The sequence below is a fragment of the Drosophila navojoa genome, chromosome 4, assembly GCF_054131105.1.
Source record: "Drosophila navojoa isolate 15081-1374.11 chromosome 4, UAZ_NAV_1.0, whole genome shotgun sequence".
NCBI lineage: Eukaryota > Metazoa > Arthropoda > Insecta > Diptera > Drosophilidae > Drosophila > Drosophila navojoa.
Window position 1 is genome coordinate 96,624 of NC_142892.1, and position 26,655 is coordinate 123,278.

The 26,655-nt window shown below is 41.1% G+C and overlaps 1 protein-coding gene across 4 annotated transcripts; it reads right to left on the reverse strand.

Moving 5' to 3' along the window:
- Window positions 1–1,030: 1,030 nt before the first annotated feature.
- On the reverse strand, window positions 1,031–26,655 carry PVRAP (PVR adaptor protein). 4 transcript variants are annotated; one of them, XM_089259627.1, is made up of 7 exons: window positions 26,153–26,655; window positions 10,007–10,062; window positions 8,372–9,077; window positions 8,121–8,241; window positions 2,419–2,698; window positions 1,949–2,328; window positions 1,031–1,890 (listed from the first exon to the last, which is right to left on the reverse strand). In XM_089259627.1, exons 3-7 carry the CDS (start codon window positions 8,848–8,850, stop codon window positions 1,690–1,692), a joined length of 1,461 nt encoding a protein of 486 aa, XP_089115753.1. In that variant the 5' UTR covers window positions 8,851–9,077; window positions 10,007–10,062; window positions 26,153–26,655; the 3' UTR covers window positions 1,031–1,689. The 4 variants fall into 4 exon arrangements, with proteins under 4 accessions (XP_089115753.1, XP_089115752.1, XP_030239928.1 ...); XM_089259626.1 differs by having other exon boundaries at window positions 1,032–1,890; window positions 8,121–8,223; XM_030384068.2 differs by lacking the exon at window positions 26,153–26,655 and having other exon boundaries at window positions 1,032–1,890; window positions 8,121–8,223; window positions 8,372–9,067.

Sequence of the window (26,655 nt, forward strand, 5' to 3'; positions counted from 1 at the left end):
CTTCTAAGAATTTGACTTATTCTATTCCTTTTTTTACGCACGCATTCGTGTGTAGCCAGCCTGATAATTGCAACAAAGTTCAATTTTTTCATTTTTGAAAGCAACATGAAAGCAAAACCCAAAAAAGTGGAAAAGTCGACAACACTTTGACACTAAGCAAGCAAAAAAAAGCAGCAGAAACCCTAAAGGAATGAATTTGGGAAGAATGAAATCGTTGTTGGCTCAACAAACTTTTCACACAACGCAAAGGATTTTCCACCAAGTTTTGAGGGTGAACAAATTTCAGACTTCGAGGTTGCAATTAAAAAAGGGATTTCGTGGCTCTGACCGAGGCTTTGATTTCTAGCCGTACCAGAAGCAACCAACAAGTTGGTCTTTTCTGCTTTTCGATTAAAAGTTGAGCAAATTAAAATAGTATAATGACGGTGATTAGGCCAAATTGCCTTACACAGCTCGCACAGCGACGTGGCTGTCAACCCGTAGACCGCCGCTTAGCAGATGTCGCAATATTGTTAACATTATTATTATTATTTTTAAGATTTTCGCCGAAATCACAATAAAATTTATAGGAAAGTTGAGAGTATGCGGAGCTCTGGAATGTATATTTATGGCAATCTGCATAAGCTCGAAATAATCAATCAATTGTTGCAACCACAAATATAAACTTGAAACACGTGAAGTTATAATTAAATATCACCTCGATTCATAGGGTGAATTAAACTCTCTTTGATTTCTTGACTCTGTATAATAGTAGCGTGAATTTGAAAGTTCTAAATAGTCAACAATGCTGCATAAATATGCTGTTGTTTATAAATGCAAATGCATAATTGTATAAATTCCATTCGGAATTGCGATAAGCATACACGGCGTGGATGTTTAAAATATGTATATATAAATATAAATGGTCTCAGAGCATAATTAACGTGTGAAAATTTATTTGGCCGGCCCGGCTGCTGTGCACAGGAATTGTATAATGAGAAATCGATTATAACTGTTATAAAAATTACTTTTTATATATAAACTAAATAATTTTTTTATTTCAATTTTGTTAAGTTAGTGCTTTATATACAGATTTAGGGAGTTTTTTTTTTTTTGTATTTGTTGCAATTTGTTTATCTTAATTTAAAATAGGCAATTTTTACTTAGTACCTTTATTTATACTTAACAATTGAAGCTGCAACAACATTTAACATACAATTTTTAATACATATATAAATTGTTAATTAATTATATATTCCTTATTCTTTGTGTTTAATTATTTTTCACGTTTTGCGCAATGGAAAATCTAATTGGAATTTCAATTGGGTGGGAAGGAACAAGAGAAAATCAAACCCAATGAGGTAAGCATTTGATTTATGATGGTAAAAGTTAAGATTAGTTTGGTTATAGTTATAGTAGAACATAAAGCGCTTTCCGTATTAACATTTTTAATTTTTTTCCCTTGGCCAAAAAGATAATCTCAAACTAAACTAGAATTATTTTCACCATTTATCAGCTAGGCGTTTCATTTGCAGTTATATATAGTGTATACCTTACGTGGGTGTATGTTTGTGTGCGCGGCTTTTAATACAGTATCACATTTATTGGTATTGAAATACATCATTTTACGCTCTATCAATAACTTTGACTTAGAGCCTTCTCTCCCTCCCTCCTTTTCTGTAAGTCCTATTTATATGCCTCTGGTTACTACTACTCCGTTTCCAGATTCTTGGCGCGTAGATACTTGAAGAGCATTTGCAGCGAGTCGTAGGTATCAAAGTCATCCAGATTGCGTCGTGAAGAGGACATATTTGTGGGCCTAGGCATGGCCAGGGGAACGGGCAGCAGCTCCGGCATAACTGAGTGATGGGTTATTAGAGCCTTTAAGCTAGAGAACTCCTTGCGAAAGCCCTTTAATACAATAATAATCGCTGCTAAGACAAGTTCTATTAGATGTGGTATGTCTTACCTTAATCTTATATCCACGTGGTGAGCGCAGTATTATATAGTTGGCTATCTTGGGTCCGGGAGGTGAGGGTACGCGTAGGGTAAGTGCATAGCAGTCGGGCTTTGAGCTGCTCTTTCGCACAAGGAATGCGCCTGGACTCTTGCTCTGCAGCACCTCGACTGCGATGTCACGTGAGATACCAGCCTGATACCAACTTGCTGCTTTAAGCTCTGTGTCCGACTCCTCCTCCTCGTCATCTCGAGATATGTGCGTGTTGGCCAAGCTGCTGCTGCGCTGAGTGGCTGCTAAACTGGCTGCAGCAGCAGCAGCAGCGGCGGCGGCTGCAGCTGAAGCATTATTGAAACGCAGGCGATTGGCGAAGATCTTGGGACTCGAGTTGGCTGAGGGGAGAACATTACAGAACCGATACACAGGCACAGATCAGGTCAGAGCCTGCCTTTACATATCTTCATCTCTCTAGACTCTCTTACCACTGCTGGTTTCGCGTAGATATCGCTTCTTCAGACTGAATTCGCTGTTGTCATTGTTGAGATTCACATTGTCCAGCATGGGTATGGCTGTCAGAGACTGACGGCAGGAGTCGCCAAATTTACTGTCGATATACGAGTCCTCATTGATGTAACCATTCGAGTAGATGGGCTGACCGGCGTCCTCACAGCTCAAAGCAGCTGCACTGAGCGGCGTTACGTTTGCCACCAGTGGCCGTGACTCCTCATTGTGGCGTAACAGACCCATGGTCAAGCGCTTAACCTGTGAATAAGGTGGTTGAGAATGGCTTTAAAGGAGCTGTTTATGCACGAGGCAACAAAATTAACTACAATTTAAACACCTTGAAAGATTTGAAAGCGCAAGAAGGCGCACGTGGGCGTCCCCCAGGCAACGAAAAAAAAAAAGGAAAAAAGCGAAGAGCACACAAGAATTTATTACCAAAACCACAACTAGACAAAAAGCTGGGTAGAAAAACTTTTTGCGCCTGCACTTAAACAGGAACCGGATGCTTGGACTAGGAATTACTTGTCGGAGCAGAGTCGTTGCCAAAGAAAAAGGGCTGGGCCATAAAAGGCTGTCGCATAAATTGAAGGACAACTGCAAGAAGGAGGCGAGCTGCAGTCGCAGTTGCAGGATGCTTAAATGTAGCCAGGCAACGGCGGATACGGAAGTGGCGTGCTAAGCGGAATTGTGCCGCAGGACTACTAGCAGCAAGAAAAAAGAGGTACAGAAAAGAACAGTGAGAACAACTGTGTGGGCATAAAGGAAACTGAGAACAGGCGGCGATAATTCAGCTGCACTTGTGTGCGCATGTTGAGATCATGTTAGCAAACGCCTGTTTGTCTGGAGAGTAAACGGAACATTGACTATGAAGGAATTGAGTAAAAGAGTGGAAAGGCTGCATAAGACAGCAGCAGCAGCAGAATACTTATTCTTACTCATATTAAGTTAACTTAAGAAAGTTTATTTTAGATCAGCTTGACCTATGCCTAATATGGAATGAACCATGACATGCATTGCTCCATCAAAGTATTGCTGATATTTTTATGTAGCGTTATGTCAAAGTACAATGTACCCCATATTCAATGGAATCTGTTTGACATTTTCAGGCTATTTTGTTTTGATATATTCTAGAATGTTATATTTTTCTACTTGTTTGTAAGGGTATTTAAGCGTCCGTATTCTTCACCTAAAACTTCTATTTTTTTCTTTATTTTGTATGTTTCTTTTTGGGGTCAGTGGCTTTGAAAATCTGTCTGGCTGTATACAACGGCACCGCCTGAAAGTAGACTATATTTTTGCGTTTGTATGTGTGTGGAATAATTTAAGGCGACATTGACAATGAGACGGCTGTGGCGTTTGTGCAGGTTTCATTCGCCGACTGCCTTGAACGCTTACCTGACTACCTGGCTACGTACCTGACGGCAATTTTTTGTACATTGTTGCATAATTTAACGGGCACGAGCATTGCATACTTTTAGGCTGCTCAAACAAACATTTTTTACATATTTCATTTGAACGAAGTATATTATAACACGATTTACACAGTACTCTCACGAGTGGTGCACGCTGTAATATGATTTAGTATATTTATAAGTGCTCACATAGAGATTCCAATATCATCGAATAAAACTACGGGTCTATAAGCATCAACTATAATATTCTATGGTACATTAGGATGACCTATCTATCAAATTATGCCCAGACTGCTTCGAGCTTATATGTAGGCTTGCATTTAATCTTCCTTGGAGCTTATTTATTAGTTTGTCATATATAAATAAGTTAGTTGATTACATAGATGAGATGAACGCCAACGTTTCTGAGCTAACATTTAGTTTTGCCCACTTACATTTCAAACACAAATATGAAATGTTGCTGCTAAAAGCTGGACTTTGATTTGTTTTTCCCTCAAAAATTTCCCATTTGCTGGTCATAAAGAAAATGTGCGCCAGACTAATTGGGATATTGCTCGCTTAATGAACTGGCAGAGTCGGGACATTTGGCATCAGCTGTTGCCATTCACTCCTCCAGCCACTGAGCTGAGCTGTCCCAATAGGTGGCACGTGCAGCTGCCGCAGCCCAAAACATTTATGCAAATTTAATAAACTGTAACGAGATGAGGAAGAGAGGAGATGGAAAGAGATAGAGGGATTGAGGAAGAGTGAGAGAGAGAGAGAGCGAAGCAGTGTGGTACGCTTAAATCAGGCAACAGATTGAGGGGTCGTGCTGTGTGGCCTGTGATGGGCGGGTCCACAAAATATTATTTATTGCAAGAGTATGATATACAAGTGGGCGTGTCATGCACCGGCCACATGTGGCTCTACCGACTGTCGCTCACTGTTAGACTGCAAAATAGAGGCGGCTCCAAACGATATATTTGACTCTCAACTGTGAGTGTGAAGCAGTTTCTGTTGCAGTTGCTAAACAAACATTTAGCGATAGCGAGTCAACAGCATCGATGCACCAGCTCTAGCAGAAGCAGCAGGAACAGCAGAGGGAAACAAGGATCAGACGAGAGGCAGCGCGTCATTTCCGGCAAATACAGAGAGACACTCTCTGTGTCCTGCTATGCGGGTGAAGTGCATGATGTGCCATCGACCATTTGTCTTTGCTGCCTTCACTCCGCGATTGGTTTGCCTGACTTGCCTGGCTGGGTTGCATGTGCAGTTTTTCTGCTGCTTTATTTTGCTTATCTGAAATTGAATCAGGCAGTCAAGCAGACGAAGAGGACGCCAACTTAGCCATGGGGCACAATTAGGGTCGCTAGAGGCACACCCACTGCGTCCCCGTGTATGTGTGGGTGTATGTGGGCTGCAAAAATTAATTTGCTTATCGCGCTGCAGCCGCTCCCTGCCACAAAATGATGTTATTGACAGCGCACCCAGCACACGAAGGCATGCAGAATGTAAAAAAACTATGGGCAGAGCGACGGAGAAAGGGAGGAGCAATATAGCATAGGCAGTCGCCACGTGGCGTATGCGTGTTATGTTTATAACAGAAATTGATTTATTGACCAAACAACAGGACCATCGACTAGGATATACTCTGTAAAAGTAAGTCGTAAAAGTGTTTGCACTTTAGCAGCTTAAATTGTTCTTCAATGTAGGCAATTTGAAAGTTAAAACAAATAAATTTGATGTGCAAAATTATTTGTTTATATAAACTAAATAGTTTAATAAAATTGAAAAAGTTGTATGATACATTATGTCGATTGATTATATATAATATAAATCAAACATTCCATTGCACTCAATTTACAATTGTTGTACAGAGTATAAGAAACGAATATGAGAAATGCCAGAGCAAAGTGCTGAACCCTTTTTTTTTTTGTGTTTTGTTTTACTGTAACATATGTGTTTTTCTCCAGTCTTCTTATACCCTGAACCCATTGAAAATGGGAAATCAGGGTATATTGGTTTTGTGAAAAGTATGTAACAGGCAGAAGGAGGCGTGGCAGACGCCACAAAGTATATATATTCTTGATCAGGGTGACGAGCTGAGTCGCTTTGGCCCTGTCTGCCTGTCTGTCTGCCCGTCCGTCCGTATGTATGAACGCGTCGATCTCAGAAAATATAAGAGCTAGAGACTTGAAATCGAAATATCGAGTTTATCACTAAAAATCGATAACAGCTTCCGACATTTTAATTTATTTATTATTTATCTTCTAGACCTTTAGAGCTAGAGCTTCTAAATTTTAAATGTAGACATATGTGTATTTTATATAATTTCGATTTTCGTATTTCAGGTACTAGAGACTTGTGCTTTGGAATGTGAATACATTTAAACATTATGTTTACGTTCTGAAAGTTTTAATTAAGATTGTACGTCTAGAAATTAAGTTATTCAACAATTAAATCCGTACTATATTGCCCACACCGCAGCACAGCCCAAGCGCAGTCGCTGCTTACTGCGAAGTTAGCAGAGCGCGTTCTAATATATGCGTGTGTATGTATGTGTGCCTAAAAGAAGTGTAGAGTGAGTAGAATATCAGATTGGCGGGTTCAACGTATCTCCTAGTCGAGCAGTCTCGACTAGAGTTTTTTTCTTGTTTTGTTTTTTTTGATATTTTGGAATGGTATTTTTGTTGATGTCTTTGACTTAACCGTTTTGCATTTGCGTTTTTTCGGGGAGGTACGCTGACAATATTTATGGCTTGCCATTAGGGCGAACGGATTGGTTTTCGCTTTCGATTTGGGTGTCTTGCAGAATGTCAATGCTTCTATTTTTTTTGTTTAGCTTATTGAAAGTGTGACATGGCCTTGGAATTGAGTTTGTAGCTTTTGAAAGTCGTGCTGTGCTGCACTTTTGCTCCATTTAAGGACCATTAGCTTAAAACGTAATCATCATAATGCGCCTCCGTAACAGTCGGGCTATAAATAAGACAAACACATTACGCATACGCCGCGTGCACACAGCACATGGGAGCAGACGATGTGGAGTCTCTTCTAAGAGTCTTTCTCATATGAATAAACTCGCACGTACTTATCACATAGACTATGCTCGACTGCGCACAGCTGCCTCACTATAGCTACGCCGATATGTGTGTGTTGCCTGTCCTATGGTATGAATATTTAAGCGTCAAATTTATGAAAACAACGTGCCTCAAAGTCGAACTTCAAGGCGAAGTCGGCCAACTAAACCCAACTTCTTGAATGCAAAGTTTTTTGTCTTCCCATCCTCTCGAGTCGGGCAACGTGACGAAAAAAACATGAAATGACAAAACATTTGATAAACATTGTCCATGTGGAGCAGATCAAAGTTCTACTCACTCTTTCTCACAAATGTGCTCCGACGATGGCTAAGGAATACGCATTGTTCCAGCACACAATCGCAATGCTTATCTTATATCAGAGCAAGGGTGGAGTGCTCTATCCAAAAAGGAGCTATATTTTTGCCTTGCCACTACGCTACCTTCCACATAACTCATCTAAAAGCTATACCCTACCTAAACATATCTCACATAGAAGCTAAAATATGCCACGTCTTCCAACAGTGTAGACAAAAGACAGCAAATGGCCTGTGAGACAGCGTCAAGTATGGCCAAGAGCCTCTGCTTAGCAATACATTTCGAAATGCTTTAAAAGTTGAATAAAATTTTTTTTTTATCTAGCCCAGAAAACTTGTGACAAGTTATACTAAGAAGCAGACAGCAGCCTTGCCGTGAAGGTTTAGCTGCGCTTAGAGCAAGCTTTTGATGTCTTCTCTACTTTTATTTCGTTATTTTTATTTCTACCAATAATTCATGGAAATAAACAGCGAACAAAATGTCTAGGCAAAATTCATAAATTTTCAAAATATTTGAGCAAATAAATTGTTCATGAAAAACACAAAAAAACAATAAATGGCCGCAGTTGGCGAAGTTGAAGGCACCCTTATCAAAGTCAAACACATATCAAATATGCAATGATTGAGGGCGGCAGAGCAAAGGAGGCTTGATTGCTGGGTGGCAGGAATGGTAAGCAGGCCGAGATTACGTTAGAATACTTTGATGAAAAAAATTTAGGACGAGATGCTAAGCCAAGAAAGAGACAATAAATGCAAAGAATCACATTACGATGACGAAATACCCTTTAAGAGAAAAGACTTGGAAGAATATTCGTATGGGTCAATTGAGAGTAACTGTGGTGTAACTTGGTGAAACTTGCTTTCAGTTTATATTGGGTTTCTAATGGGATTTACGTACCAGTGGTGGTTTATCCGTTAGCCGCTTGCAACTGTTGAGCTCAGTGGGTGAGTTATCCTCATCTGAGCTAGGAGTATGCGTCCCCTTTTCGTTATCATTGCAGCTGTTAAATACATGCATACTGTATCAAGAGGTAGCTTCATTAAATAGTGAGTGTGTTGAAGGTGTGGTATGTTTAAAGTAGCTTTGCGTTGTGATGAGCATGATTAAGCTTTTGGGTTGGGATTGGACTCGCAGACTGTTTTACTCACTTAAGATTTGCCTGGCTGAACAGCTGCAATGGTCGCCGTCTGCCCAGACTGGCAGGCGATGTGGGCGTGGCGCTGCTTAATGTGGATCGGCCACGTGAGGCGCTCAGATAGTGGTACGAAGTGCGAGTTGTGTGGTGCACCGGTGGCGACTGCGTCTGTTGATGCCGACTGTTGCAGGACGATGAACGAAATCGAGCGCCAGTTATAACTGCGGCCAGATTGGCAGCAATTCGGTTGTCAAAGCGGTTAAAATAAGAGCCGCCATTAGAATTCGAAATCGAATGCGAGTGGGTGTTGTTGTGATTGTCAGCGGTGGGCGATGAATTGTTGCTGCTGCTGGCGCTGCCATTGCTGTTGCTGCTGCCACTGGCAATTGTTGCCGTTGTGCCTGCTGCTGCTGTAGCTGTTGCTGTTGCTGTTGTTCGTGCTGCCATGGGCAGACACCTCTTCTCATAATCCAAATTATTGTTGGTTATCATTGTGCGTCGTCGCTTTTGGGCATTAACTTTTGCAGTGTTTTTGAATTATGTGCGCGCATATAAAAAACGCTGCGGGCGGCTTTTGTCGCACTGCGTGTGATTTGCGCTGGCAGAAGCACCCAGCCACACGCACCAGGATGGGGAAGGGGAGGGGGATGCACAGTGTGGAGCAGTTGCGGCTGTTATTAAATTCTCTACTAGCCACAGGGGTCGCGCGCTACTTTAGCCTAACTGCAGAACGGGGCAGGACGAGTGCCAGGGCAACGACGCAGATTTAAACACAGAATTAATTCAAGCGGAAATTGGCAACGAAAGCAAAAAAAAAAAAAAAAAATAAATAAATAAATAAATGAATGAAGAAAAAAAAGCATTTCAAGCAAAGCAAAATCGAAAGCGTGAAGTATAAACAAAATGTGAAAATGGGGGAGAGCCAGGCGAGATAGAAAGCGAGAATGAAAACGCATATGAAAAATGGTTGGTTTGAGGCAAGCCGCAAAAATGCACATAAATACGGGCGGCAGGAGAATGGAATGGGCAGGGGGATTAGGGATCCACAGGGGTTGTTTGGAGGGGTTCCGATTGGTCAGGGGTCGCAACAAAATGACGTCACCAAATGTAAAGCGCATAAATAGCAGAATTTTTGCGTGATTCGAATGATGATGATGATGGTGAGATGATGATTGTTGTTGTTCATTTTTGATTTTGTGATAGGTTGTTTGAAGCGAGAGTGTATTTGTAGTACGTATATTTGTTGTTGTTTTAGGTGTTTGTTGGCCAATTTCACAGTTGAAAATTTTTACCAATTAGTTGCCAATTTTTTAATGCCGTTTGTAGATTTTTGTTTGTTTGTTTGAGCCGATTTCGATTGAATTTTATTGTATTGCAGTCCGAAAATATTCATGTAAATACAAAGCGAAAGAGGGAGAAAGCGTTTAGAGTTGTTTATATTGCAATATATATATTTTTTTTCTCTTATTGGTTTTTATTTTTTTTTCAAACTATTGCCTGTTGTAATTCGATTCCAATTGAAATCGTATCAATAAAGCCAAAAAGCGTTTTAGCCCTTTGACCGTTATTTCACATTGTATACTTTTAAGGGCGATTCGACTAATGAAAGTGAAATGCAAATGATTGCGAGTGTGTATTTTATACTCACGTTGGCTCACAGGCAACCAAACTTTTCATTGAACGGTCAGTGGTCCACGCTGGCAGCTGCAATACAAGACATGGAAAGACAAAATAGAGATGCATTAAAATTTAATTAAAAATGGATTTAAACCGTAGCTGCTGATATGAAAGTGTGCATGTGCTTGTATGTGTGTACGTCTGTGGCAATCATTAGGCGCCCATAATCAACACTTCATTAGGTGACTAATCAAGCGTAAGCCTGGGCAAGAAATAACAACCAGTTCAGCGCAAAGGCAATGCCGCAGTATAAAGGAGCAACAGCCAGCGCCACAGGCACCCAAGATAGAAACCGTCAACAGGCCAGGACGAGAAGCACACTGAAATCGGGTGCATTCGTGCGACGAAGTAAACAAGTTCTGGCAAAAGGACGCAAATAAAACGCACAGATTAAAGGATGCCCGGGTGAAATGTCTTCTTAAACTCGAAGTGACAACGGAAAGGAGAGACAGAGAGAGAGCGAGGGGGATGCTCTGTCAGTTGAAGTGGACACGGAAGCGATGATGACAGACAACGGAACAGAGGGAGAAGGGGAGGAGTGAGATGCGAGAGGTGCAGTGGGGGGTGAGGTTGGAATGGGGTGGGTTGGTAGGACGAGGTGTAGCGAGTGAGAGAGAGAATGGTTAGAGAGGAATGTGAGTGCGGATGAGAGATAGAGAACGGGAGAGAGGGGGGTGGGAGTGGAGAGGAAGAGGAGAGGAGAGGAGAGAGAGAGAGGGGAGAGAGCAGGGACGAGGAGAGGACAGAGAGAGAGAGAGAGAGAGAGAGAGAGAGAGAGAGAGTGAGTGAGTATTCGTAAGACTGATAAAGAGGGGGGGGGATTGACTGCAGCGTCGTAATTGAGAAATCGGTGGCCCGGACTGTGAATTGGATTTGAGATTGGGTAGCCAACGTCTCAGCATGGACCACAGCTCCATGTTGGCAGCGCAGTTTAAGCGGAAGTAATTTAATTAATTACAAATGAAACGGAAACATGACGCAGTTCAGCAATCTGACACAGCCACATGTGTCTGTATGTGTGTATGCATATAGTATGTCACACTGAAGCATATTTTGACTTTGGTAACGCCCTTGCTGGCTTGATGGCTGCCTCAGAGCTATGCGCAAAGTATGGATGAAATAAGGAGCAGGCTGAATAGAGGTAGATAAAATAAGAGTAAGAGCAGAGCTGCAATTAAAATTTTTTCGCGCGAGCTCCGCAAACTGTTAGGACAGTGTATAAACGCATATACACTAACACATTCACATTTATATATATTCGTACACACGGATACACGCAGACAAACGCATTAAGCACAGCTCATTTGCATTGCGGTTTTAATTGCCAGGCAACCCCTGAAGCGGAGTAAAGCTTTTCCTCTCCCAGTCTGTGCTCTTGCCACAGCGCACAGAGCGCTCTGGCTATGGCTTACAAGGATAATGAAAACAATTTAACGACTCTCTCGACGATACGGTGGGTCAAAGCAGAAAACAAATGTTTCGGCCGCTGCATGTTAAGCGCTTTAACAAATAGAAACCTTTTCCATTCGCTCTATTTGCCCTTAATTTTCTTTCTTTATTTGGCGTCCAGTTTTGCGTGTCTGCGCACAATATTCGCAGATATATACATATATATGTGTATGTATAAATGTATATGTATACATATTTTTGACATTTTAATGAAAATATTTTGCGTAACATTTCGAACAGAAAGAGCAGGAAACGTTGATGAATATGCCACATCCTTTCGCTAGCCTCATATTATTTTAACAAACTGGATTTGCCAGGACAGTGGTAGCAGGGGCAGTTGGCAGCATTTTTAAGCTCCTGTGATGGGCAGTAATTAAATGCTTGACATGCCTTTGGGTATGAGTCGTTGGCTGAAGTGGATTAGCAACCGAGCTGCAACGAGCCGAAGAGCGGATTTAAGTTGGGTTTGGGTTAAATTAACGCTGATGTTGGCATTATAATTATGGCATGTAGTTAAGTCGAGTCTTGGCCAAGAGCTGTACGTGACACGTTGATAAGTGAAAAATAGGACTGAGAGAGAGGAGGGGGAGAATGAAAAAAAGAGAGTAAAAGTGAGGAGGGAGAGAGAATGTGAGAGGGAAAAAGAAAGAGAGGGAGAAGGGGAGGACAATAAAAAAACAAATTTCAATAATATTATTTAACTGAATGAAGTAATGCTGACTACTTCAGAGCTTCTGACTATTCGCGCGATAACTGTTCGAAAGATGAGAATTTGTTGCCCGATAAATGACAGATATCATTATTGCCGGTTTTTGTATACATATCTCATAAATTCAACAATTATTTGCTGCGTTAGCATAATAAGGCATAAGCTACCATAAAGAAGAGCTCATTAAATAATAAAGTTGCTTTGTTGCTGTTTCGAATGTTGTTTCAGATACAGTAAACAAATTCACTGGAACGCAGAGGCTGCGATAGAGCTTGCTCTATCTGTTAAGTAAGAGATAGACAGAGAGAGAGAGAGAGAGAGAGAGAGAGAGAGAGAGAGAGAGAGAGAGAGAGAGAGAGAGAGAGAGCGAGAGAGAGAGAGAGACAGAGAGAGAGAGAGAGAGAGAGATAGGACGACGACAGAGGTGGGCTTCTTCTTTTAGGCATCCAAATTGAAACAAATCAACGTCATATGAGCATTTTCAAGTGACTGTTGCGACCGCGTTTGAAACTTGCGCTGGAAACATAAACAAGCAATTTAACAGCCACTCACACATACACTCAGAGACTCACACTCACTGGCAGCTGCTTGAACAAGCAGCAGGCAGTTGCCAAACAAACGAAGCGTTCAAGCGCATAAAGCCAGCGCCACAAAAAAAGAGCAGAGAACAGCAACAGCGTGGGAAGGGCGACAGAAGAAGAGCATGACAGGAGGAGCAACAAAACCGTTTTATATATGCCAAAGCAATGTGAGTGCGAGTGTGTGAATAAATGTGTGAACAGCTGAGCACGAAAGATACCGCAGATTTCGCACACACATGCTTTAAAATATGCCGCAACTTTTAGTTAATGAAATTTTAATCAAGCTTAACCGAGTCCAAAAGTCGTTCCACACACACTTTGCTGTAGGCTTCCTTTTTAGTATCAGTTGGGTAAAGTTCTTAGCCCTTTTTTTTACTATGCTTAAGTATGCATCTGCTTCCCAGTCATTGGCGGGCGTTAAAATAGCCAGCAACTTCATTAGCAGCTGCCGACAACGCGGCGTATGCGTAATAATTTATTTACAATGCGTTTAATTTATGCCAAGCATTAATCATAAGCCAAGGACAAGGGGTACCCATCACGTAGCGAGCAGCGAGAACAAGACGTGAATCTAAAAAGGAGGAGTATGAAAGAGAGACGGAAGGAGTGAGGGACAGAGTAAGAGAACTGCATTTATTAACAATTTATGTCATAAGTAAAATTGAAAAACATTAATAATGTCAATGAGCAATTGGCAAAGTTGATGGCTGTGGCTGCAGCGGCTGGGCGTGGCAGTTAAAGACGTGAGTGCATGTTGATGATGCCAGTAATTCCATAAATTACGAAGAAAGAGCTGGGACTGAGAGCAGCTAGGGTATTTGAGGCACATAAATCGCCTACCGCCCGAAATTAGGCAACAAATTTACATGCAAAACGAGCTCGACACGCAGCTAAATCACCATCAACAACAACTACAGCCACAACAACAATGTCAACAAGGTGCCTCCAAAATGACAAACATTATAAAAAGAAGAAGAAGCAGCAGCATGGAAAAGGAAAGACTTTAATATATTAAGAAGCCGCCAGCACTTTCGGCGGCATGCCCAAAAAAAAGCTAAGACTAATGGTTTCGGCTTTAAGTGTTATGCACTTGGAATATACCCTGCAATACATGTAGAAATCGGTCCAAACTACAGAGTTTCATTACTACAGCAACACATTACTAAAGTAAACACTTTTTGTTTCTGTACTTAATATGCACATCTCTTATTTCAGTAGGTTCTTTAGCAATAATATACCTCTTGTACTCAGTTTCAATTACAGGGTATTTAAAAAAAACACTTTTGCTTTTACGAGCGCATTTTTGACTGTGCCTTCTTCTCAGTTATTTAACATGTTTTTTCTCTTGGTTGCTGCTGTTGAAGTTAAGCCTTTGGGCCGCAATCCTTGTTCGGTCGCTGGTTGCTGGGTCGTACCATGGTCTGGAATGAATAATGCCCACTACTCACGCCAAATAATTATTTTCGCTTAGTGGCGAACAAAACTGCCAGCTGGCATGCGATTTTGTAGGCCATTTGACTAGCTACAGTTGATTTTATATTAGAGTTTGTGTTCTTATCGTGGAAGCCAAGTGATGTTCGTAGGTGGGGCTGGCTAAGTTCTCACACCCACCAGCTTTTCAGTTCATTATGTGAAGTTTTTGGCTGCAGGCCAAACGGCAACAGACCAAATGCCAACACGTCGAAGGCAAAAGACTGAGGGTGATTTTTTATTTTGTTTTCCACCCTCACAGAAAAAAGGTGTCGAGCAAAATTACGAAAAATTTCGAGCTGTTCTTTTAAATGTTTTAAATATGCGCATTTGTTATATCGTCCTGCGAGCACGAAGCAAAAGCCAACAATATTTTAAACAAAGAAATTTTAATTAGTTGCTTTTTGCTTCACTTACTTTTTTTCATTATGCAAACGATTGCTACGTTAGGTCGTTGTTAGTAATAAACCAAACAATTTTAGTATGAAAACTGAACGTGAGAGTAAACTTATGTGAAACAAACAAAGAGTAGGCGATATCGCTTTTTTTTTTTAGCTTAAAAAAGGATTTGAATTGTAACGTTTAAATGCCTTAGCTATCAGCCTAAGCATCAGTTTGACAGTCTATTATTTATATGTTTGTCTATATGTGTGTACGTTGCTAGCCTTAAACTAAATATATATATACATATATATAGAGGTTTTTTTTAAACAATTATAAACATTTTTATTAATAGCTCTCCCATGATTACAAGCTATTTATCCTTGATATCCTATAATTGTAACTCAATTAGGGTAATATTAATGCTGAGCAAGTTTGTGTATTTTAAAATTTATATACATACATACGGATTATAAAGCTCGTAAGCAATTGTTCCTCAATTTACGTAAATAATTAATGTTAATTTATCAAAAAGCTGCCGTATATCAGCTTTGCACTTTGCTCAATTCGCATAAAGCAAATGTCATTAAATGTACACGCATGAATCTTTGATGCACTCGAATGCAAAAATCAATTAAGCGTAAAATCCAACTGGCGCTGAAACAGCATCAGCAACAACTACAATTACAATTTTAATAAAAAATATTTATCTTTTGAATTTTTTATTTATTTATTTTTGTATTTTTGCAAGGCATTTCATCTGAAAGCACATTTTATTAATAAATTAATAATTATTTTAGGCCAGAAAAATAATATAATCATTCAAGGCACTGTAAAATGGAGCAGAAAGGGTTGAATAAATGAATATATATATATATCACGTTATTCTTAAAGAATAATGTGCTTTATATATTTTTTGACGAGCGTAGGGGGGTAGTATATCGCAAAACTATTAAAGTTGACGCTTGTAGGCTTATTTTGTAGAACCGTAGTTCATATGATTACTGTAGTCGTAACTGTGATATCAAAGTCTTCTATGAAAATAGTTCTTGGCCTGCGACGTGTGTGCAATTTCCGCTGCGGAAAGTCGTGCTAGTCGTAGTTGGACAAGGAAAGCGTCCAACAACTGTGCCGAGGTCATTCATCCTGCATAGTGGCGACACGCCAAAGCGTTCTCCTGCCCAAATGACTAATGGCTCTGGGAAGACAGGCGAAGAGCTAGAGAGGGGAGTGGACTACAGCTACCCAAAAAGTGCTGCAGGGGAATAGCCTACCGGCAATATGCAAAATTCGCAATTGGCCACGCCAGACGGCGGTGTGCGCCGACGACGACAACAGTACAGGACGATATCCTGGGGACAGTTGTTTGCTAGCTGCTGCTGATGGCTTCTGCCTGATAGCTCTCTCTCTCTCTCTCCCTCTCTCTCTCTTTCTCTCATTGTCCTCCTCTCCCTACCTTCTTATTCAACGTTCGACTATTTTTATGACCGAATTGCGTTTTATTGCTCAGCTGCTCGATTTGTAGTTGGCCGAATGTGGAACAAGCCACATTGCTGTGGGCCCACGCTGCGTATGAGCAACGGGTCTAACTGTGACGTAAACTGCCCCGTTCTCTTTTTACTTGTCATCTCGTTGGCTTCAATTGCTCGACATTCAAAATTAGTTGACATTTTCCGTTGCCCATTTTCTATTTTTTCTTATTTTCTGTTCGTTCATCCCTTATCGATTTTGGAAGATTCTTTGGATCGTAGCAAATCTGCTCCTTAAACTGGCCAGGCATCTACTTATTCGTGCATTCGATTTATGTGCCAAGGTGGCGAGGTGTGAGGCTTTGGCAAAACGCTTCAATTGATTTTGAGCATTTATTGCTTCGGGCAATGGCAATCGGCTTGGGAGACACAGCGACTCGAGCCAGACGCTAGACCGAAATTCTGTCTTCTCCCTCTCTCAAGTTCTGTCGTCCTCATTGAAAAGGTAGTCGCATTATTTTGTTGCTGTCGTTGCATATAAAATAGTTTTACTTTGTGCCCCATCGTTCAGTACCTGACAGTCCAAGAAATGTTTAGAAATTCCTTACTTCTCTATTGTGGATATGGTCAGCTACACCCTTTTGCTCCATGTTAGTGTTTGTCTTTTGATCATTTAATTTTTTTGGCTTAGACAATTTAATAGTACAATAAAATTGCACAAGTTTTTATCAATAGTTTGCATGTTTCGTAAGCAGATGATTTCAGCTTTATTTATATATATTTGTTCAAGCCGCTTCGGGTCTTTACCTGCTTGAAATTGACAAATACTAATTAGACGACTTACAACAAAACTTGAAGAAAATGAAGTTTTCAAATCAACATTTACGATTGCTTATAATAGGTGAGGAAGTACAAGAGGCCCAACACACGTCAGAAGTTTTGATGCGGCTCAGCATGTTTGCTTTAAAGTCTTCACATGATTCTGTATTTGCTCCAACACTCCAAAACGGGTGGTTAACAAAGTTCTGCTTTCGTTATGCTCCTGCTGTCGAGCCTTACGCACCCGCCAACATGCCGCCCACAACAATTCATATGTAGGTCAAACTTACCGTAGCAAAAACCGTTGCATACCCGCGGGCTGTCAATTTATTTCTCGCGCTTGGCACATTTTCCTCGCTGTGTTCCTTCTGTTAGTGTGTGTGTATGCATCTGTGTTTTTTCCTTTTTCCTTTGTTTATGTTGATTCTTTGGTCGCTTCTCACGCGTAGCTCCAGTTACCGCATGGTACCAGCGAACGTTCCACCAGCTGTATAAAGCCTGTCCTTGAAATTTATGCGCTCGACGCAGTCGAGAAAGTTGTATCTCTGCGGGCGCATGGCGTGTAAAGTTCTCATTATGATGCTCAAACACACACTCATACACACACACTGAAGCACACTCCTTCGAGCAGATAAATGGCCATGCAAAACTAGAACCACTTACGCCTCGTCCTGGCACTGGGCCAATGGAAAAGGCATTGTTATTCTGTTTCTTTTTTCTGTGTCTTTTTAGCCAAGTAAATTAGGTTCAGTGATAGCGCAGCCACAGATCGGACCGTCTAGATAGTCAAGGGCAAGAACAAAGCCTTGAAAATGTCTCATCAGCGCTTGAAATACTTTTTGTGTGTGTGTGTGTTGCTGTTGTTGTCGCTAGTCCATTTGCTTTACTCTACGGCTTTATCGATTTTGTCATAATAATTTTTTGGCTTGTTCGCGCCTATCTCCAAGCATGTCAATCAACTCAAAAATGGCTCCCGACCGAGCGTGTTATTAAAAGCCGTCGTCGCAGCTGCTAAATGTTGCGTATACGCCGTGTCTACAGTTTCTGTTGCTGCTCTCTCAAATATATTTTAACTTATAGCTGGAATCGTCAATTTAATGACAGCTGCCATTGCGCTGCGTACCGGAGCCATACATTTTTATGATTTTCCATTGGTTGCAGTACACTCAAAGGGGTGGGGGCGTGGCGTGGGAAAAGTGTGTGGAATACGACTCGATTGATATGCGAATTTAATAGCCCTGCAGATGCAATGCAGAAAATTATTACAGCTAACGTGTCATAGGGTGCTTGATACGTGTTTCTTTAGACTTTGGGCCATTAAAAGTAAATTTAATAAAAAATGGCAAGCTTTTGGCATGTCAAAAAAATGTTAAAAAAAAGACGCCAACATATTGACAAGCCACCATCAATCACGCTTGACAGGCGCTTGTGTGTAGGGGGCAACCACGAAATTTATCAACAGGACCTGCACACAGAACACGACAGGTAACAGGCAGCAGCAGGAGCAGCAGCAGAAGTAATCTAATCCAATTACTCAACAATGGCAAACAAGCAGTGGGTGGGCGTGGCAGCATGCGGAACGCTAATGGACACCATCAGGCCAGCAACAAAAGAAAGCAGAGAGAGGGAAACAGTAGTTGCTTGGCTAAAAGGATATCACATGTCTAACGTGAAAGTTAAATAACCAAAAGTAATCAGCAGGCATCAATAGAAACATGTTAAAGCCTCAGGCGTATAGTCTGGAAAGTATTTGCCTCTGCCTCTGCTTCTGTCGCTGCCTATGCTTTTGTTATACCTCACTGGCATTTGATCATTAACTTGTAGCGGGTGCAAATCCTGTCGGCATCCAAATTGAAATTCATGCGCATTCGATGAATTTTTTTGTGGTTTGCGGCCATTGCTATCCTGCATCTATATGTATATATATGTGTGTTTGTGGTCGCCTGCAGGACATTTGTATTGACGAAATTATCATTTTTGTTGCCTCAATAAAATGACAAAGCAAACTAATATCGAACAGTCCTTCGCATAAGCTGGCTTAGGCCTGAAATTGAAAATGCTCACCCTTCACGATTTCCCCCTATGGGGGTTGTTTCTAAGCACTGTGGGGGTTTGTTATGCTGATTGGATGTGCCCAACAGCCACGTCGTTGATGAGCTGAGCTTCAATGTCTCTGACGCGCATTTAATAGAAAGAACTTAAAGACTTGCTGCTACTCAAAAGTATCCTAGCTACATTTGGTAGAGCAACCCTTTTTTGTATATGATCCATCTATCAAATAACAATTATGTCGCTTCTGCTCAAATATTTGTCATTAACACTCACAAATCGTTTATGCAAATATGCTGTAGGACAGGACTTGAACGATTTCATTAGGGCGCTCAACACGGGCACGCTTTATCTAAGGAATGGCTCACTTCTATGTACACAAACACGGGGAGAAACTAATTTCAATATCAAAACCGCTTGAGGATACACTGCATTAATATTCACTTTTCGGCTGGTTGACTTCAACGTGCGGGGCGTGGCGTTTGTTGAGAGAGCTGATGCAAAAAGAGGCGACAAATTGAGCAGCCGCAATGTCCAGCAGCCCAGAACAAATCCCACACACACACGTACATTTCAACTTCCACAGACACATAGACATACATACATACATACATACAGGCAAGAGCCAAAGGGTCAATTTGCTGCGTATCAAAAGGCCAAGCGTTTGAGCTGAAAATAGTTGAAAGCCCATGCACAGGCGACAAGTTAATAAACATTTGTGTTGTGCAGTGAGCATATTTATAAACGCATTAAGTATGCTTCACTTAAGCAAATATTTTAAACGGGCTTCGTTTTGCTCTTACTTATTTACTTTTTTTTTTAACAGCTGAGCGAAGTTTGTTGGAAAGTTATGTATAAGTGTTAAGTGCTGTCTGGTACTTGGCTGAGTTTTAAGTGTTTCATTTGCTAGTTAGTTAAGATATAAAGAAGATTAAGAGATGGGAAAAGTCTTGCTGCTTGCTTCGAATAGTCGGGAATATATTCAAGAAGTATTCGTATTAGCGTATGGTGGGCTTTTTACTATTGTTAGCAAATAAAGCCATTGTGCACTACTGCTTAGCACCCGCTTCATTAGGATAGTTTTTTAATGTCTTGCAACATTTGTACTCATAAAAACGTATTTGGGTTCTTTGCAGTGCAAGTGCTGTATATACATTAAGGGGGGGAAAAATGTTGGAAAACGTAAAAAATTCACATGGGCAAAGAGCAAAATTATAGCTGGAGAAGCTCAGAAGATGCCTCTGGAGCTTTTACGTTGTGTTGACACCAATTGACAGCCACAGTGTTGAGTAGTTGTGGGATATGTGGGCTGGCGGCTGTTAGATTCGTCAGCAAACAATGGACAATTATGCAGCAACGGCTTCTCAGTTGAATTAAGTTTGAAGTTAGGGACGTGCACTTAAACCTGATTCCTGAGTCGATTGTCAGTTGAACAAAGCAAGTCGGCAACACTTTTTGGTCCGCATTAGCTTATTTAAGCTGAACTGAAGCGCTTAAACGGCATTTAAGCAGCTTTATGACTGCAACGATTTGTAAAACTTCAGCTTGAGCTCCCAAGATATTTATGTAAATTACTTGCAGTGGTTAAGCGAGGGAAGAACTTGAACTTCTTTCATGTTTTCTAATTAAGTTGGTAATTTAAAAGTGTCGAGCGTGTTGGTAAAGCAACTTTCAACCAGATTTGCTTCAATGCAACTGCTGCTGTTGCAGCTTGTGGCTTACAATTTGGCAGGGCAAAGTTTTCATTTGTTGCAACAGCAGTAACAGACACCCGCAACAAACACTGGGGAAAACGGGAAAGTCGAAAAAATATAAAATGAAAAGAAAAAGCGGAAATGTTAACAACTACTTTGACATTCGCTGTGCACGGCCATTCGCCATCCCCATTTCTATTTCCATTTGCATCTGCATTTGTATTTGAGTTGGTGTCTTGCTGGAGCCAAGTGGAAATTGCATAAGTGCCCAGCGCGACGAACCGCATAAAATGCCAAACCAACTGTATGAAACGGCACTCATATAAAAAACCAAGGCCTGCAGGTTTGCGTATACAAATTGTCTATGTATGCAACCAGAACTGTGCCTGCAGAACTATGAAAAGTTTAAAAAGAAAACATTCAGTTTAATAATCATGACTGATAGATGCTATACTGAATTGTGATATTTAGGGAAAGCGTTTAAAAATAATTTTAGACAAGATATTCGGTACTGCACACAATAAGAGACACTGCCAACAACCCAGTCAAGTTCAAGCTATACAGTATTTAAAAGGCAATAAAAAATCGGTGGCATATTTTGCAGCGCATACCTCTTGCTAGAGCACAGAGGCCACAACAACAATGTGACTTAAATTCGTTACATTCGGTTTTTCCGGGAGAGGAGGAGAATAAGAGAGAAAGATGTAGGACACACTACATAGTTGGCAACTCAACTGCATTCAAAGTGCATAAGTCAGTTCGTGAGGCAATGCGAGACACACAAAAAGCTCAAATAGTCCAAAAAGTTGTTTTGTTAGTCCGACGGGCTTTTGGTTTGAGAGGATTAGGCGCTATAAGCCCCAAAAACCCTGTGAAGAGTGAAGTTGACTTTTTGGCAGTTGCTCACCAGAAATAAAAGGCAATTTATTTGGTTCTATGTTTCTATGCATAGCATTCAAGTTACGAAAAAACACGTTAAAGAGTGGAAATAAAAAATAAAACGCTTTGAGCGACTATAGTAGTAGATGAACCCCCGAGTTTGCACTCGCCCATTCATGCACCAGTCGCCCTTTTCGATTCCCTTCTTGCATTTTATCTATATCTCTCCCCTTTTTTAACTCTTTTTATCTCCCTTCGCAAGTCGGTTCCACTCTTGCATTTTATCTATATTGTTTCTGGCCTCTGTCTTTATTGTCTCCATTAGGACTTATATTTTCTCTACACTATGGACTTTCTCTTTTTCTATATCTCTCTTCATTGGTCTGTCTCACGTCCTTAATAGCCTTGAGGTATGCATTAATTACTGCGACCATAAAAAGCATCTCGACCAGCCCGGCTAGGGCGACGTGCAAATTGCATAGGATCCGCGCAAGTTCCTTAGACCCTTTACTTTGTATAATATTTTGCATTTTACGGCCGTGGAGACTATTGTTTTCTCGCATATTGCTGCTGCCCAGCTCTGCTAGCTACAGTTTCATTTGCTCCTCTCTCATTGTTTTTTATCGTAATCAACGAAATTTTGCTGCCTCGCTTATATCTCTCAACAGCTTGACTGCTTACCTTATGTTCACGTTGGAGTTTCTTGTCTGTTGCATTTAGGGCTCCGCTCATTTTTGAGTTTTGCCTCCTATCATTGCTTTTATAAATTGTTGATTTAAGAATTTACCTGATACCAATTAACAGACTCATATTGAAAGCTCATTTGTTTTATATCAGCACTTAGGCAAACATATGCGTACTGTTAGCCGCATGCAACTTCGTCGGCCCTGTGTTACCTCCTGCTATCCGTGGCCTCCTGCCAGCGCTCGATTTACGCTCTCCCCTGCTCTAGTTATTTGACACGCTTTTCAAGCTAGATTCAAAAAAGGCCAGACCACTTCTTGCTGTTGCCGCATTCATTACATTGTTTGCTGCTGCTGTTGCCTTTGCTGCATTCTCGTACATAGATACATCTCTTTGTCAGTGGCTCACACACACACACGCACAGCTTAATTGCGCAGCTGTCAAAAGTCGTTGCGTATTTTTTGGATACTTTATTTTTATTTCTGACATAACACAAAAATATTCAAAGTGTCTCGCCATATCAACTTGATTATGCGCGCCAAAAAGTTGCAAAATGAAGAGACAGTTCCCTTAATAATAGCTTCAACCCCTTTTCAGCGGCCACGCGCCCTGCTGCATCTGCCGCCTCTTCTGCTGCAGTCGCTATTGCAAGCGCCGCTCAACATCGGTTTATATCCAGAAGCAGAAGCTGCTGTGTATGTGTGTGTATGTATGTTCACCTTGCTTATCTCGTTTTGTTTTGTTGCCTTCTCTTTTGGCATTGTGCGAAAGCAGCCGAAAAAAGAACTTATTTTTGGCATCTCATTTTGTTCTGTTTGGTTTGCTTGCAACACGATTTTGTGTGCCTGTTTCTGCCAGTATTCGTGTGTGTGTTAGAGTGTGTGTGTATGCTCATGGACTGCTGTGTGATACTGCGCGTGCCGATGTGTGTGTTTGCGCTTGTCTGTTTACAGTGCGTGCTGAGAGGTTTGTCGTCGGTGTTTGCTGCGCGCCTGGTGCGAATTATTTTATGTGTGTGGGTGTAACGCACACGTATACAGCCCGAATACAGCTATGTATGCTTGTGTGAGTGAGTGTATGTAAGTGCGTGTGGATAGCAGCTGAGCATTTGAGTTAGCAACATGTTGCCTAACTATGTTGCCAACGCAGTTTTTGATGTCTGTGTTGCAGATGCACTACCTATATGACAGAGGGACAGACTGAGAGTTGGCACTTTTAAGCGGCTTAATGGCGCAGGCTGAGTTTTCATTTTCATTAAAATGCCAGAGGTGAATCCGCAAAGTAAATCCTTTTTGGCTGTCAGCATTTCAGTTCCTGTTGTCACTTGAGCAGTTGAGTGTACTTGGAGAGCAAACAAAGATCAAATCTTATCGGCAATCATTTGATGCGCACTTGAGTGTTGCCTTGGCAACAACAACAGGAGCCTGAATGACAGCAAACATAATGAGCTGAAGTCTTGTCAGGTGGGCAGCCGTCTTATCAAACGCAATACTCAGCAAGCACAGTCCGACTCCATTTCCAGCTCGGGTGACATCGTCATGGAAATTCTTCATTAACTCAACTTGGGCGCTTGAGCAAGAGCAAAGAAGTTTATATTACTAAAAGGGAGGTGCAGGTGGCCGAGTGTGTGAGCGGAGAGCAGCTGTTGTTTGGCTGTATATGTTTCACTTGACGACTGCGAGATAACGGTAAATGAATATGCAGCAATTTACACGCCCACATAATGAGCGAAGGCGGGGCATAGAATAATAGCAACAACACCGAGAGACGACTAACAAAAGTCGATAAACATAAAGCCATGCGGAAGGCGAGTAGCGGCTAGGCCCAGATAAGTATGCTACACTTGCCAGCGGCTCAATTCAGTGTGTATGTGTGTGTTTGCGTGTGCGAGTTACTGCCTGCATATACGTGTGCTTGTGCTGCAAAAGTAAATTAAAACGATTTTAATTACGGTTGCCAAGACGATGAATGAAAATGTCAACGCTGAGGCAGTCGTTCTAGCAAATCTTTTTAAAGGCCACGCAGCAGGTGGGCGGGTTGAATCAAAATCAAATGCAAGAAGAGCAAAAAATAAGGCAATTCCCTGTTGCTTATCAGCAGCAGTAGGAGCACAAATTGTGTAAATCGTGGCATGTGTGAGTAAGTAGCCTTTGCTTAAAGGCTTCATACGAGATTTTCATCTCGATGCACCTATAATTTTTTGCAACTGCTGTTTTTACCGTTGCTGCTGCAGGCTACTCAGAGCGAAGTCATAGCCAAGAGCATTAACAGCTACAGAAAAATCTTGGTTAAAAATGTTATAGGTATCGTACAAACAGCCGCCATTTTTATGAAACCTTTTTGTTTTTTTTATTTATTTTTTTCACCTCACCATTTTTCCCTGTTGTTGTTTTTATAGCTTATTAACGGTTTCTATGAAATTTTCGCTTTATAAAAGCTAAAAAGCTAAAAAGAATGAGCCACACACCAAAAATGAGAAAAACAGAAACAGTCGCGCGCTGATTAACTTGACACTGTTTTTTAGAAGGGTTGGCCAAGAGAAGAAAGAAGCTGTGCAGAGGTAGAAGTAGTAGTAGGTAGTAGCTTTCAGGGGTAATTGTAAGCCATGCTGGCTTTTCCATGTAGCTGACGAGCAATACCTGTCGCCAATGTCTGGCCACCGCGATTCCCCGCTGCCCACTCCTTAGCTGAGGCTGCGGCTGCGGCTGCGGCTGCCAAAAAACCACGCTGACATTTCCCTCCGCTCAACCACTGATGTTTCCTTTGACGACAGCTACACACCTGGGTTTGCAACGGTTTCCTTAACGATCCCCAGGCGTGCGGTTGACTGCTGTCTACAATATCAGCTGCATTTCGGCCAACTGAACGACAGATGAATGATATCCTTTTCTGCAAAGAACAGATCTTTTCGGCAGAGGAGACTCCAGGGCGAAATAGTTGACAAGGCAATATATGTATACTTAGACAAATCGATTTTCCGCTGATGCGATTTCGATGTGAACTGATTCTCTCTGGAAATATCTGATTATTAAGGCCCAGCTTGAAGTCAAAGTTAAGTTAATTGAATCATATAGAATTATGCATTTTCAGACCTAAAAATTAGTGAACTGAGTGCTGCAGCTGGCACTTCCTGTTCCCGTTCGGTAGCCAACTTTCGCCAAAATGCCAGATGCATATAAAACGAGGCACAAATACTTAATACTCACTGACAAACTGTAACAGTTGACTCAAAATATGTTGACAGCTTAACAAGGGAAGACCCCAAAGTAGCTGATGTAAACTTTAAGCAACAACTGGAACAGTTTTGTCGAGTTTTCCCTCGCGCACAAGCTACAAACTTTGCGATGCATTTCGATGTGTTTTAATATGCGGCAAGCGCAGCGCTAAATGTCAACCAAAGTGTCAGCCAAGGTGACGACAAACCAGTTGACAGGGGCCACCGGAGGTGACGCGTAAGGTGAAGGAAGTGGGAAGGGGAGCAAGGGAGTGTTGCAACTGCAGCTGATTTGGGCATGTTTGCATTATGAAATGTTTCATAAACACAGGTTTTTTAATAATTTCTTTGCGATGGGTATAAAGAAAAGTCAAGGCTAGTGAACTTTTTGTGTGGACAATGAATGAAAAATATAGTGTAACCTAAATTAATGTATTATTCGGATTTATTAATTTAAGTAAATAATGAATATTAAGAGGATAATAATAGAGCAGACTAAAATCATTCATGCTTCTTTTGATGGTGATATGAATATGTTATATATAAATAATGTATAATTTGGGTACCAATTCTTGTTGCTCAGCAAAGTCTTCGTCGAAATCGCGTACTTGGTATGGTTTATAGAGACTACTAACGGTGCAAGAGCCACATATGATTCTTAGTAAAAATCCCTAGTTAGGCTCTAATCAGAAAGGTAAACTAAGTACAAATAAATTTACCTTTAATAAACTTCAGACGTTTCGCACTTCTCACACGGTATAATTTTGTGGACAATTCGTTGGCTTCACTTGCAGGTGTTGAGCGTTATCGGGCCACAAACGCTAACGTTTTGTTTTGATCTCTTGGCTATCTGGCCAAAGTTTGAGCATAAAATTCAATTACGATTGAGATTGCGATTGCTATTTGGAAATGGAAATAGCGAAAAGCGCATAAATTTCAACACTTGGCGCGCCAAATTTTTACGAGCGGCATTTAATTTGGCAACATTTCATAACGCTGTTATCAGTCGCTGGTTAGCTGACCATAAAATTAGTGCTTAGACACATTAAAAGTGAAGCGGTTGGGTTTGCCAGCGAACAAAGAAAATTGTATTTTCTTGTTAAGCCTTTCCGTTGCTTTATAACATTTTGTCGCGCCAAAGATACGCACGTAGGTTGAAGACACTTTTAAGCAAATGCCATGTACTTTGGCCAGGCCAACCGTTCTAGTTGAAATCGCGCAA